Source organism: Microcebus murinus, chromosome 4 (assembly GCF_040939455.1).
Source record: "Microcebus murinus isolate Inina chromosome 4, M.murinus_Inina_mat1.0, whole genome shotgun sequence".
In the NCBI taxonomy this organism is placed as follows: domain Eukaryota; kingdom Metazoa; phylum Chordata; class Mammalia; order Primates; family Cheirogaleidae; genus Microcebus; species Microcebus murinus.
Genome location: NC_134107.1, coordinates 45,461,996 through 45,477,468, shown reverse-complemented (window position 1 = coordinate 45,477,468; position 15,473 = coordinate 45,461,996). Strand labels below are relative to the sequence as shown.

The 15,473-nt window shown below is 44.0% G+C and overlaps 1 protein-coding gene across 2 annotated transcripts in view; it reads right to left on the bottom strand.

The window, feature by feature from the left end:
* The window catches only part of PLEKHA7 (pleckstrin homology domain containing A7), a 214,381-nt gene that overhangs the window by 84,759 nt on the left and 114,149 nt on the right, over positions 1 to 15,473 (bottom strand). For both annotated transcript variants that reach the window (XM_012780675.2, XM_012780678.2), the window contains exon 4: positions 1,562 to 1,645. In XM_012780675.2, the coding sequence (XP_012636129.2) occupies positions 1,562 to 1,645 (84 nt within the window). The remainder of the gene's footprint in view (positions 1 to 1,561; positions 1,646 to 15,473) is intronic.

Here is a 15,473-nt window from a genome sequence, read left to right as displayed (position 1 = left end):
TGCTTCCAAAGTCAGATCCCCAACTCCAGACTCTGGCAGTCATGTCCCATGAACCACTAGCATCAAAACAACTTAGCACGCTGCCTCTGACTATGGCAGGGGCTGGACTCAACAGACCTTGAAGCCGAGCTCCCCTGGGATGTCTCCCCTGGCTCTCTGCTTCTGGTCATGTGACTTTGGGCAAGGGACTGTACTTCTTTGAGTCTCAGTTTCTTCATCTCTAAAATGGTGATGATGGTCTACCTCTCAGAATTATTGTATCAAATGAGATATGAATGGAAAGCCTCTGGCACAGAGCAAACACACAAGGAATGTCAGTTTTTACTATCATTATAGATTTCCAGTTTTAAAAGTTCTGTAGGATAATGATTCTAAGCTGAAAAATGCTATAGAGGTGTAATGATATTATGTTTGGAATCTGCCTCAAAATAATCCAGGGGATGAGGGGGAGGGTATAAATGGAATAAAATTAGCCATGTTTTAGAAATAGCTGAAGATAGGCAATGAGTACACTGAATTTATACACAACTCTTTCTACATTTGTGTATGTTTAAACTTTCCATAGTGAAAAGTTTAAAGGTATAAGTACAGAGGGAGGGAAATGCTGTAAAAATATAAATCCCAGTATTTTAAGATCATTATTTGGTCCAAGTAACTAAACAGATGAAGAATGATTTGAAGAAGGAAAAAATACTTAAAGCTAACATCCCTTTATTAGCTTTCTCCCAAAATATTTTCTTCAAACAAAACTCTCGCAGATGAGCAGGAGGCGACAGAGACACTTGTACACATTTCTTGGAAAAGCATATTTCCTACTTGGGCTGTATATGTATTTTTAGGCAGACAAGCCCTGGGTGGTAGAACCCGCCTCTGGGTACCCAAGAGACCCTGCTGAAACTGAGCTGAGAAGGAGGAAAGTGCCCAAGTTAGGAAAAGAGAACAGAAATAACTCAGATTGTTCAGGGACGATGGGTATTACCAGCTCTCCTCTCCTCTAAGCCCTGGCTTTGGACTCTTATTTGAGGCTTCCCTGGAAGGCTGGTTCAGCTCAGTCTGAAGCTATATATGTGTGTGTTTGTGTATGTGTGTGTGTGTGTATTTTTTTAAGTGATGGGGTCTTGTTAGCCTTGAACTCCTGGGCTCAATCCATCCTTCCACCTCAGCCTCCCAAGTAGCTGGGACTCCAGGCATGCACCATCTTTCCCAGCTTATCTGAAGAAGCTGCATTTTCATCCACATGAGTGGGTCCTCTCAGAGCACAGCCAGTGTGTTAGAGGATGCATCAAAGGAAAAGATTCATTCAGGGAATAGGAAACTTTTAAGAGACTCTGACAATTCCCACCACAGTACATCCCTACATCATCTCCCCTCTTCCACATGTTCCCACTGAGAGGAGTCTGGAGAAGGGAAAATAAAATTCTTCTTGCATTTCACTTTGAAGCCACCAACTCACTCCAAGGTCCTCTGAGAGAAAAAAACAGTCCAGCAGGTTTTGTTTTGAGCAAATGACTTTAAGCTCCCAAACTCTGCCTAGATAAGGAGAATATATAAAAATACTTACTCTTCTTGAAGAATGAATTCGTTGTTTTCTGGAGAAAACTGCCCGGTCACAGGATGCCTGAATGCTGTGGTCTGCTGGTTATGGCTAAAGAGAAAGAGAGATGATGAATGAGAAGTCACATAAATGGAAAGAGTACAGACACAACAGGGCAGCAATGTCTGGGGACCCTTGTCACCGAAGGTTCCTCACAGATTGAGAAAGAAGGTGGGCCTTTCCTCTGAGACACACTTAATCTGTCAGAACCCTACCACACTGAAAAGCCAAGAATTTCCAGCTCAGGTGCCAAAGCCCACCTAAGAGGCAGAGATTTTAATTTTAAGGAAGTCTTGGCCCCAAGAGAACAATGCATCTTGGAGAGACATTCCATGAAGTACTTACTCCAACAACCTGAAATGTTAAACAAAAGTTACTTTAAGACAGCACGAGCTACAACAAGAATGAAGGAAATCAGACACTTTCGACAGCTTCTCAAAACTATGAGCCAGTGAAAGAATTCTAAGAATTAACCACCTACCCAGAAAATTTTATTCTTAAAATTCTTCTCCCTACTACAAAATGTCTTCACTTCCATGATGGGATATAAATACATGGGCATGTCGCTGCAACATGACCGGCACAATTTCAACACCGTAAAGTTTCTATGGCCCTTTTGAAGTGAGGAGGGATCCACTTCCATGCCAAGCTGACAGACGCAACCAAAGTGTGTAGGTGTTTTGTGCACTGACAAAAGTTGCCTGGTTCTTTGAAAAGGAGGAGGAGCTGGCTCTAGTGCCTGCTGGTTTCCTCCACAAATAAACAAATCTTTTTATTATAAAAGAATATGATTTATTAAAAATTTCTTCAAAATCATAGTCATTTTAGACATTTTAGAAAATATAGAAAGAAAAAAATCACTCATGACCTCACCATGTAGAGATATACCTGGTATTTTCTCCTTCCAAGTTTTATCCCTCTATCTAAAAAGACAATTGTGACTTTACTGTAGATAAAAATCTATGTCCTGCTTTTCCACATTCTATTAACATAGAAAATGTCCTATGTCATCAAGACTTCTTCATTTAAAATAGCTGAATAATAGTCTTATCATATGGATGTAAGTTTTTTTTCATATAATTGTTCAAAATATGTCTACTAGGCACCCATGTGCTAGGTACTGCTTTAGGTGGTAGAGATACAAAGTGAATAAAAAAAGTCTTTACTTAATTGTGCTTATATTCTATAAAGATTTACATTTCTCTAATGCAGGTGCCCCCTACCCACTATTATAATCAATATATCTTTGGAGTATAGGCTTTTTCTGCAATTCAAATTATTTCCTTGGGTTAAAGTCCCAGAGGCAAAATTACTGAATCAAAGGGCATGATCATTTTTTAAGGTTCCTAACACAAACAGTTAAAATGCTTTCACTATCAGAGTCAATAGATCATCTCGGTTTGGTAATGTTAAGATAGCCCCATCTCCAAACTGAGCACTGAGCCTCCCTGGAGAGGTCTAAATTGGCATAGCACAAAGGTTAAAAAACAAAAACTCTCTAAGCTTACAAAGTTTTTTCTTACTCTGCCCAAGCCCTGGTCAGGGCCTCCTGTGCCTGGTGTCTGGGGTAGGCTGGGCACTGAGGGTTAGAGCAGCCTGAATCCTAACAAGCCAAAGGTGAAGAAGCAGGCAGAGCTATCAGGCCGGGCTGCTCCCTGGCCATACAACTGTGCACCACCCCACCACACCCTCACCCTTCCCAACCACAGCCAGCCTCTGAAATCACAGCTCCTGGTCCCAGGCAAGCATGTGGAATCCTATGACCTCATCTGGCAGGCAGGCAGCAGCCTGGTCTTCCCAAAAGAGCAAAGTTTAGCCATGAGCACCTAAGACAAGGACAAAAAGCATAAAGCAGCTCTTCTTAGCACTTGTTTTAGAAATCCTTGCACCACATTCAAGAGTTAGGCTTTATTTACAACCCACCTCTTTCTAGATAGTCATCTCTACTCACCAGAGAATTTGAAAATGCAAACTCTAATTCATTTCTACCTGGACCAAAGGAAAAAAAACAAAAACAAAAATGCCCTGCTCATAATGGAATAACAATAAAGCAATAACAACAGTATCCACTATTGCCTCTAAAGGGCTTTACAGTCTACAAAGCATTTTTTTACACACTGGCATATTTATACCATCAACGCCCATTTTATGAATGAGGAAACTGGGCTTGGAGAGGTTAAGTAAGACTTGCACAAGATAATTTCGTCAACAAGTGAAAAGGCTGGGACATAAATCCAGGTCTTCTATTCCTATGTTCTTTGTATGATAACCTGCTGTCCGCTTCCCTTAGCAGTCTGTGGGCTGGCAGCCTCCTGGCCATGATCAAAAAGCCCTGAAGACAAGGCATCAGGAAAATAGCACCATCTACAACCACCTACACCATCTACAACTCCCTCTCCCTCCCTCCCTCCTCCTCCTTGTGCCCAGGGCCAAAGTTCAGAATGACAACACTTGCGTGACACCCAGTAGCCCCCAAATAGCTTTTGGTCCTACCCCAAGATCAGCTGGTAGATCTCTGGCAGATGAGAGCAAAGAGACTCTCCTATGTGCCTGGAGCAGATCCAGCAGCCAGCACAACCTTAACAGCAACTCCAGGGCTCCCCACCCACAACCTGTCCCAGCTTAAATAAACCCAGAGTCTTGAGTCAATGAATCTTGCGCTGGAAAGTACAGGCACTAAGATGAACTTTACATTCCAACATTCTCAGGATATAATTTTTAAAATTCAACAACAAAAGGTGTCATTTGCTCAGATCTAGAGGCAGCTCCCCAAACTTTCTTCCCTAATACGTATGCTGCTTTCTTTGCCAAAAAAGTTTTTGGTCACAGCATCATCACCGCCATCTCCTGCATCTACAAGAAGCTTTAGGTGTGCTCACATTCACATCTTACTTGCCCCTCCCAACTACCCACTGAGGAAGGCAGGGCAGATCCCCATGTTACATATAAGGAAACTGAAGTCCCAGGTTATGAGATGTGATTGGAACACTAAATTATAAAAAAAAAAAAGTACATTAAGAAAAGAGATGAACCAGAGTAATGCTTCTTGAATACTGAAGTCTTAAAATCTGATCATTTTTGATCAAACACATGCAGCTTGCTAATAGCAGAGCTTCTTGTTCAGCACTCTGACCAAAGGGACATGAGTTAGCTCCCTGGGCTATTCCTTTCAATCTTCCCAAATACCCAGTAGGGCAGGTGATATGTCATCATACCAGGCTACAAGTGAGGAAGGTGAGGCCCAAAAGGAGTAGACTATTTACCCACAAACACAGTCCACTCCTGTGTTCTGGGGCCACCACCACGCTTTTGGTCTCTTTTCACTAGCCAGGCTCACACTTACCAAGCAAGGGATGCCAATTAAACACAGGTTCCCCAAATCCATTTGGAGATCGCAAAGTCCTCTAGCCTTTTTTGCTGTCTCTGACCCCTTAGTCCAAAAGTCCCCAGTCTGCTCCATTTCCTGATTCTAAAGCCCATGAAGAGGCTCATGTCCTATCACCCTGTCTCAAGAAGCATTTAGCAGGCACAGACACATCCCCTGAAATACCTGTTCTTAAACCTGAATTGCCACCTTGCTCCTTGGTAGCACAGCGATGGCCCCGCTGGGGGCCAAGTGGCTGGTTTCAAGGGAGCACAAAAACTCTTCCTCACAAGGGCTCCTGTTTCTTTTCAGGATACCAACAAAGTAATTTGGCAAATGAGGTAAACATAGTCTAGCTTCATTTTCAAATCCTATTCTTCCTCCCAGAAGTAGCTCCTCAAAACTGAATGACAGCCAATCTCACCTGGGAGAGGACCAGGGAACACAGACGGAAGATGGCAGGGCAGCATGAGCCCTGTGGAGGCAGGCCACAGCGAACCATCCACATAAATAAGCACGTCTTCACAAGCCCCGGGCCCAGAAGGACTTAGGTTAGGCCCTACACATGTCTGACAGCAAACACAAAAGACTTGATAGAATAAAGTGAGGACCAGGAAGAAATCGAGACCAATTTGAGCTTGATCTAAGAAAGAGCCTAGCTACAATCACAGATAAGGCTAGTCAAAATGTAATGGGTCCTACAGTTTTTTGCAATGTTTTTGCAAGATTTTCTGTTCCTATGGGTTTTGACTATAATGTGAACGGTGACTCTGGATGGTGAAACATAAAGGTTACAATTACTTAGCACAGCAATGTTTGTGGAGTGGCAAGAAGTTCTGGAGTTGTGTGAATGACACTCAACAGTGGAGGTCAGAACACCCTGATGAACCTGGTTTTCTGACAGTGGTGGTATTGGTATGCTGAGAGTGTGACAAATCTGCTCCCTCAGCACTACCTCTTATCTGGCCCATGCTATAAAGAGGGGAAGAAAGAGCTTAAAATGTAAGGAAAGTATGCGGCCTAAAGGCCTGAGGAGGGGCTCTATCAAGGATTTTCTTATTGTTATGCTCAGCAGTATTTGCCCCTCTGAACCTTCTGGCTCCCCAGTGTGGCTCCCAGAACACTGTAAAAGAGTCACTCTGTAGGTCTGAAGCCACATTCAGCACTGCCTCCAGGCTTGTTAAGGCACTTACTATCTTTGTGTCTCAAGAAAACCAAGGATTCTGGATAACCTACGAATCCTCCTAGTTAGGTCCCCAAACTAGAAATTAAAACTCCAAGAACACAAGAAATCATCTCCTCCTCTTCTTCAGCTCTCATTCGGGTCCAACAACAGCAATCAGGAGTTGAAACCACGTCTCCACATTTCCTCAACATTTCTTAAGCTCCTTTTGATTTATTTTACTTAACACTTTTATAAAACTGTTCTTTTAGTGGAAAGTGTCACCATTGTTAATGTGGCATTTCTAAGGGGATGAGATTCTTATTGAAATGGTCTTTGGAGCTTGCACTATTTTGACAATGTCAAGATTTATAACAGCTCACTGCACATGGGCATTCCTCTGACCATCATTTCTTCTAGAAGCATGGGAATCAGGACTTGTTGAGCCAATGAATTGTCCCCAACCTCTCAGCAAGTGGAAGCTATCAGTTAACACAGCACTAGTCAGCCTCCTTCAACATCAGCCCCGGGCAACACGTCAGCACAGAGCCCTGGAGTCAAAAGATCTGAGTTCAAACCAGAGCAAGCACCTCACCTCTCGGAGCCCCAGTTCTTCCATTTGCAAACAGAGGATAAAAATGTCCCTCCAAAAGGTTGTTATGAGGATAAACTGAGGGAACATATATGAAAGAGCCTTGTAAAATGATGCTTGGCACACAGAAGGTACTCAGTTAATGTTTTTTAAACTTGACTGTGCCTTGACTATAGCAATGACTAACAGACATCTAAATTTTAACAGGGCAAGAAAAGAATGAGCCTCCTTCTCCCCAGACCCAATACTCCTCCAGGCTTCCCTATTTCCATTAACAGCATCACTATGCAAAAACCTTGGAGTCACCCTCTATTCCTTTATCCTTTACCTCCACGTATAATATGTAAGGCACACAGAGGCAAGTCCTACTGCCTCTGTCTACAAACCGCATTCCAAATTCATCCACTTCTCTCCATCTCTATACAGGAACCCTACTCATCTCTTGACTAGACACTATGACAGCCTTCTAACTGCTCTTTCTCCTTCCACCTTGGCCTCTGTGCCAGTGATCTACTCACTGGAAGCCTGATAGATCTTTTAAAATAAATTAGATCATGTCACACTCCTCCATGCAATCTACAACATCTCTATATCACACATAGAATAAAAATAAGCTCCTTACCTTGGCCTATAACACCTGAGATGCCTTGCCCCTGGACTGGTTCCATCCTCATCTGCACATTCTTCCCCTTGCCCATCCTGGCCCAGCCACACTGGCCTCTTTTATATGTTCCTTGAACACCAAGCTGTCTCCTACTAGATATCCTTTGTACTAGCTGTCTCTTCAGCCTGGATGCTCTTTCCCTATATTCTCACAGCTGGCTCCTTGTCATTCACATCTCAGCAGAATTATCACCATCTCAGAGCCCTTCCCAACCACCCACGACAATAGCTTCGCATCACATCACCTATTTTAATTGTTACTGTTATTTTACTCACTTGTGTGTTTGATTATTGTCAGCCTCCCTGATCAGCAAGTGTATTCCATGATAGCAAGGCCCTTGCCTGTCCTTTTACTACAGCATCAGCCTATAACAATGCCTGGCACATAGGAGGTGCTCAAACAATACTTACTGAATGAAGAAAGGAGACAGGACTAAGGAGACTCCTACCTTAAAGTGAGGCTATACCTCCAAATGGGAGCTACCTAATCCTACAGAAATCTTGACTCAGGTAACAGAGACAAGAACCTAACAGTCATCAGCTCTCAGAAGGCAGTTGGCTTCTATTCTTACTGCCAGAGGAAGGAAGAGTGAGACACCAACATGCCAAGAACACTTCATCCTTGGCTCTCCCTGAACTGTGTTACAATATAATTTGGAGAAATTAGCCCTCCCCTGCAACTTCCCCACACCCCTGCAAAGGAGCATTAATATACTCAAGAGAGAGAATCAAAGAATAGAATGCAAACAGCCTCGAGGAAATTACTGTGTGATTAAAAATACACAGGAGGATAATACAAACATCACCTGCATCTCCCTTGTGTGGACTGGGAGTGTGTTTGGTGTGAAACCTACAATTTGGTGCCTGATTAAACTCTCTCTAGTACTGCTCTCTACTTATTTCACGTGTTTATTCACCTCCCCCTCTCCCCTCCCTTAAAGTGAGATCCTAAGTTCCTGGAGGGCTGGGAGCAGTCGTTCACTTATTTCTCCTGTATCTCCTATAGTAAAGAAGCAGGAAAACCCATGGAGTAGACACTTGAATTCCTTTACCTCAACAGCCTGAGCACACACACATGTCAACTTCAGGGAGAAGCCGTGCAGAACCCATCTTATTTTTTTAATTTCAGCAGCTCAATGCATGACAGAGCCCCCAGGGAGTGGGGAAGGCAGGGGCCTGCGCCAGGGCTGGGAGCACGGAGTGGCATAGAGCAGCGCCAGGCCTTCTCCACCCCACACTGCCCACCTCTGGCACACACTCCATACCAAAGTCGGTAATAACATAGAAAACTAGTCAAACCCCAGACCCACCACCCGCAGGGCAGTCGGTACCTGCGCTCCTTGCCCAAAGGTGCAAAGAGGTGCAGAGCCTGGCACAGAAAGAGCTGGGCATGAGAGAGTCACAAAATTAACTGAGCAAACTTAAAGCGCTCGTACCTTGCAAAGAGGGAAGTCTGTCCTGTGCAAACCCTGGCTTTAACAGACTGAAGACTTCTAGCATTGACAAGCTCTACATTTCACTAGATTCTCCAGAGGTTTTCACATACACTCAGTGGCCAACTCATCTTGTGAAGGACCTCTTCTGACCCAGTAACCCACACTGCAAACCTGTCTGCTTCCTCAGTTTCCACACAGAGCCCAAGGACTTAGGGTTGCTGCTTGGTGAATAGAAAGTTTGAATTTTGGCTTCTCAGGATCTATGAGAAGATTAAAGCCATGCTCCTAACAGAATGAGGAAATCAAACCTGGAGAGCCCTCCCCTAGTTTTATTTTTTAAAGGAAGTTGGCAGAGAAACAATGTAATAGGAGCCAAGTACCAGCTTTGTTACTACACCAGCTCTACTGCCCCAGCAACTATTCAACCGCCCTGGGCCTCAGTTTCCTCATCTGTAAAATGAGGGCGTTAAACTCTCCATCTAGAACTAGGACTGCATGAACTCCAGGCACAGCAGGGTTGCACAGACTGCAATTCAAATCCCAACTCAGCCACACGCTGGTAGTGCATGACCTTGAATGAGTCAGTGACTTTTCTGAGTTTATCTGTTAAAAAAGGAAGATTAATTCCAACCCTGCAAGGTTGTTATGAAGAGTACTGATAAAGCGCCCGGCCCACAGTAGACACTCCAACCTTCAGTGCCTGCTTTATTTTTCTTTTGCTAGCTCTAAAACTGCACTCCGATAGGTTATTTTGCTTTTTTCCATGTTGCAAACTCTAGCATGATTAGCCTGCTACAGGACAGAAACTCAAGAACACACTTTCTCCCCTTTGAGTTAAGGCACAACACCCAGCCTCCTGTTTAAATTTCTATTTAAAGAACTCGCCTGCCAGGCAAAGTAGTTTAAGATCACCAGGCACCTTCCTTCAGCGACACTTTTATCCTCCACAGGGTCAAGCCCCATGGTTTGGAAAGGGCAGCCCAAGAACAACCACCTCCCAAGCAGGCTGGTCTGGGCCAGGTTCACCACATTCTACAGAAGTTTTCAAATGTCATGGGAAACATTTCCAATCTCAGAACACCCAGTTTTATGTTTCTGGTTAATGCACTGAAACAAGTCAGGTTCCTCAACTATAAAATGAGAAGGCTGGACCAGGAGATGTTTTAAGGATCTTCCTCCCAGCTGTAACATTTTAAGACACTGAGGTTCATCTCAAACTACTTCCATACACAGAGCTGTAGACTGAAATGTAAGAACAATACACACATAACTGAAAACACAAAAGAACGGAGGCAGAAGAGTTCGCCTCCCTGATCTCACTTGCCAACGAAATATGCTCTGTAACAACATCAGGGAGTACCTGTAGTTAATGATACTTTTGTCCTACTTACGCCCAATTAAATTGGATTGTCATTGTTTTTTTATTTAACTGTAGGCGCTCCCAACCAGTGAAAACTTTCTTTCTCTCAGTCACTACTTGGCTTTCATGAATCAGAATACATCGCAGCAAATTGAATCCCTATGAAACCAGTACAGGACTAACCTGCTCGCTCGTTCTTGCTGGAAAAGGCAGCTGACACACTCACTCTGTCTTTGAGGTCCATGTTCAGAATTGTGTCTTCCCCGGCCACAGCCTTAAGAAATCTGTTCAGGTCAGACAGAGAGAGAGGCTCTCAGACTGCCTGCTCTCTCTCAGTTTCGGTTCTTGAACAGCTGCCTCCCAAGGTGTTACAAATCCAGCAGCCACTTGCTCTTGCTCATTCATTCTCCTTCCTCTCCACCCCCACGCAAAATCTGGCAACCAGGCAGGAACACAGTTCCAGCTCTGAGTCACCGCCCCACTGTGGCCAAGGGAAGCAGTGGCTGGGGTAAACAGCCAGGCAGGTACTTTGAGTCTCTAGGACCTACTTCTGTTCTTTAAGGCCATGGGGTCAGCTGCCCCTCTAGAACCAGGACATAAGAAACACCTCTACCTGCTAGCTCTGGACTCAGAAGGAATTGCTCACTATAGTTTTGTCCTGCCACACTGGGCTGAAATCAGCCTCAAAGCAGAGCCTATCTTTGGTGGAGAAACAATGGCTCCTTATCAATACTTCACACCAGTCAGGGCAGGGAAGGGGTTGAGCAGTTATGAGTCACCATACCCAGTCCCCCTGGCAATCCATGATTCTTTCATCACTGCCTGGGATAGCTAAGACTCTCTCACTACCAGTTTAACCGAGGCTCTCGCTCCCAGAATAGGCCTGGAAAGGAGAAGGGCTGAGTGGTTAGAAAGGGAAACCAAGACACCAAACTCACAGATCAACCCTGTGGCTCTTTTCATTGCAACCTGTGTAGGCCTACAAGTCAGGATGCAGGTGACCACTTGAATAAAAGCTCCACAAGGCAGACACTACTCTTTTCAGAGCTATGTTCCACTGCTTAGCATCATGCCTGGCACATAATAGGTCCTCAATAAATATTTGTTGAATGAAAAAAAAAATTCAGGGGATTTTGTTCTGCATCTCCTTAGGATGACAGCTTTACTAAAACTTGTGTCTGCCATTTTTTCTTTATTAGAAATCTCCATATCCTTTGTAAATCTTAACACTGCCTGTAGTGAATGTTCTATAAATCTTTAAGGTAGAGATGATTTACTGTGAAACTAATGAAGCTCAAGCTTTAAGGCCCCTCATTTTAAAAGGCCCCTCCAGGGCCCCAGGAAGGGCCCACCGGTATTTACATGCTTTCTGCAATTCTTAAAGAAGGCCTCCCAAATTGCATAAATATCAAGCCCCACAAAATATTGATTTGCCATAGCAGAACGAAAAAAATGAATGACTCATGAGCCATTCTGACATATTACCCTAACAAGGACATTCGCTTTGACAAAACTTGTTTTAACCACAGAAGACATATACTCTAGCCCAGGGGTCCTCAAACTTTTTAAACGGGGGGGGGGGGGGGGGGGCAGTTCACTGTCCCTCAGACTGTTGGAGGGCTGGACTATGGCTTTAAAAAAACTATGAACAAATTCCTATGTACACCGCGCATATCTTATTTTGAAGTAAATAAACAAACAGGCAAAAACACCCGCATGTGGCCCGCGGGCCGTAGTTTGAGGACACCTGCCCTAGCCTATAGACACATTCTAATCAATCACAAGTCAATTGCTACTAGACTAGATTAGGTTTAAGAGCACAAATCCCATTCTTCAACACCTATTTAGCCCTACTATGTGCTTAGCACTCTGAGTGCTTTGGGGAAAAACAATGATTACATCATAATCACCCCCAGCAAACAGGAGCATACAATCCAATAGAGAGATTGGATGGTCAATAGAGAGAATGATAAGGTCATAAACAGATATAATATAAATATGTATTTCATACACACACACGCCAATTAGAGTGGGTGCCATAACAGAAGAGAAATGCAAAGCACTCTTACTTGCTGGGTTCAAAATCCTAGAAGGCAAATTGTATTATCTCCATTTTGCAAATGAGGAAATTGAGTTAAGGGCCATTCCAAGACCATATAACCAGTAAGTAACAAGGTCAAAATTCAAGCTTGGATCTGCCTTATTCCAAAGTCTGGGCTTGTTCCCAGTGGCTACACTTCAGCCAATGGCCATCTGCTCCAGAGAATCTCCAAAATGTCTGGGAAGACACACTGGCTTCAGAGGTAGAGGAAGCACATCGGCCCCAGCAGAGGTTGGCAAGCTTCCAAGGCCCACACTCCCAGGAGTGGAGGAACAGGAAATGCTATGGGTTTATTCATCTACAGGTATAATCCTCATCCACCAGGAAACACCCTGGCAGGGATCAATAACAGCTACATGGGAGCCAGAAGGGGCCACATGCAAGGCCATTACCCTGTGGCTTTGCCTCCAAATTCCATCATCCTTGTTGCCAGATCAATCATGCTGGAGCACAGCTCTCATTCCATCATCTCCTGCCCACACACCCTCCATGCCTCCTCACTGCCAAAGCCTCTTTATCTCTCACCACTGCCCTATACCCTTGGCTCCTGACAAATTCAACTGCCCACCAGTCCCCAAGTCACCCTGTCTTTCCTACCCCCAGGACAGCTCCTGCTGTCCTCTTCCCTAATGAATTCTGCCTAACCTTCAAGGCCCCTTCTCTTCCAAGGAGCCCTTCCTGATAACTCCAGGCCATCTGATTTCTCCCTTCCTAAATATTCTTAGCACTAAAGGTTTATACTCCTAATATAGCAATTATATTTCCCAATAACTCTGTTCACTTTACTTTTCAAAAATTATTTCAGTACATGTTACAGAAAGGTATAAACTAAAAAGCAATTCCCTTTTCTACCTCCAATTCAGTGTCAATCCCAGAGGCAACTACCTTTACCAGTTTCTTGTGTATCCTTTTTGGGTTTTACATTTATGAAATTTTTGTGCATTTAAAATTTTGTGCACCTATCTTTTTAGATTAATTTTTTTTTTTTTTTTTTGAGACAGAGTCTCGCTTTGTTGCCTAGGCTAGAGTGAGTGCCGTGGCGTCAGCCTAGCTCACAGCAGCCTCAAACTCCTGGGCTCAAGCAATCTTTCTGCCTCAGCCGCCTGAGTAGCTGGGACTACAGGCATGTGCCACCATGCCCGGCTAATTTTTTTTTATATATATTAGTTGGCCAATTAATTTCTTTCTATTTATAGTAGAGACAGGGTCTCGCTCTTGCTCAGGCTGGTTTCGAACTCCTGACCTCGAGCAATCTGCCCACCTCGGCCTCCCAGAGAGCTAGGATTACAGGCGTGAGCCACCGCGCCTGGCCAGATTAATTTTTTAGAAAAAAATTTACCTAGGTAGAATAAAATTGCACACATTGTTCTATAACTGACATATCTTGCACTCCTTCTTCTCCACATCCATATGCAAGGATGAGCACAAGCAGCCCCCTCCGCACACAGCTCCCCTATGACCCCTACACCATACTAGACCAGCCTTGAGAGAGAGAGAAATGGTCCTACACGCCAACCTGTCCCGATATGTATCAGAGATTCCCAATTGATGACCTGCAAACCAATTTGTCCCAAACATTAGTTTTATTTGAGCTACCCAGATTGTAAAATTTGAGCCAAAGTTTAAAAATAGAAATATTTCATATAAGAATCTAGCTCATCTTGTAAAAAACAAAAACTATGGCAACAGTGGGCCCCCATGAGAAGGAGAATGACCCTTCTATGTCACTACAATCCCCACCATTCCCTACTGATTCTCAATATTGGGGCAAACATAAAGTGCTATCTATCATCAGAGCTACATTTCTAATTTTCTGATAGTAGAGAAATGTCTTTGTACCCATTGTTTCAGCCAGAATTGGGAAAACAAAAGATAAACAGAATAGTATGGCCGGGCATGGTGGCTCATACCTATAATACCAACACTTTGCGAGGCTGAGGTGGGAGGATCACTTGAACCCAGGAATTCGAGGCTGCAGTAAGCTATGATCATGCCACTGCTCTCTAGCCTGGGTGACAGAGTGAGACCCTGTCTCCAAAAAAACAAACAAAACCAGAGTAGTAGGACGATTTTAAAAACAAATTCAAGAGCATAAACACAAGCTGCCTTTTTGTTATTTCTTAAGTCTCTATGGACATTTGAGTTTGCAATGCCTATCTTGTACCAATAGCACTGATTCTAGAGAAGACCTTCATTTCAGGAAGAAGATCTGTTTTAAAAAATAAAGATGTCTTGCATAAGAGTAAGAACTAAAGAAAAATGGCAAAAATTGGCCTCAAATTTTCCCTCTCATGAAAAAAAATCTTAGAAGAGTCTTTCTAGGCTGGACGCAGTGGCTCACACTTATAATCACAGCACTCTGGAAGGCCGAGGCAGGAGAATCACTTGAGATCAGGAGTTTGAGACCAGCTTGAGCAACAGTGAGAACCCTGTCTCCACTAAAAATAGAAAAAATTAGTTAGTTGTGGCACACGTCTGGAGTCCCAGCTACTCAGGAGGCTGAGGCAGGAGGATTGCTTCAGCTCGAGTCCAAGGTTGCTGTGAGCTAGGCTAACACCACAACACTCTAGCCCAGGCAACAGAGCCTGTATCTAAAAAAAAAAAAAGAGTATTTCTGACGACTAACAGTGGAGTGGACTCGCTCTTAGCCTTGCCTGACTAGGCTCCTAAAGAGGCAGACCCCAAGCCAGCCGCCACACTCCTTCTTCCAGACTGAAAAATTTAGAAAGACACCACCAACAGTGCTGTCCCTAAAGAATCCAAAGGAAGGGAGGCACCAGGGGATACAGCCCCGCTGGACACCCAAAGGGGCCACTGACAGCAGGCAGGGGCTCCCGAAACAGAAAAGCATCTGACCAGGTGCTGCCTGCGACAAGATCAGAGGCCTCCCCCAATGTGAAAAATGCACAGTCTACTGTGGTGTCTAGAGCACAGGCCCTGGAGGACAGCCCTCTACAGCTGCCCACATCACAGATAAGGAAACTACCCCAGATAGCAACTGCAGAGTTGCCACCAGAAGGAATCTTAAAAAGGCCCACAATTACATGATCAGACCTGAATGATACTGCATTACTTGCCCTCCAACACTGACATGTGACATCAATATATACCTTCACTCATTTAACAAATATTTGAGCCAACTAGATGCCAATCCCATAGTGTTTACACCTGCAAGGTGAGTAATCAAAAAGAGAGAGGGGG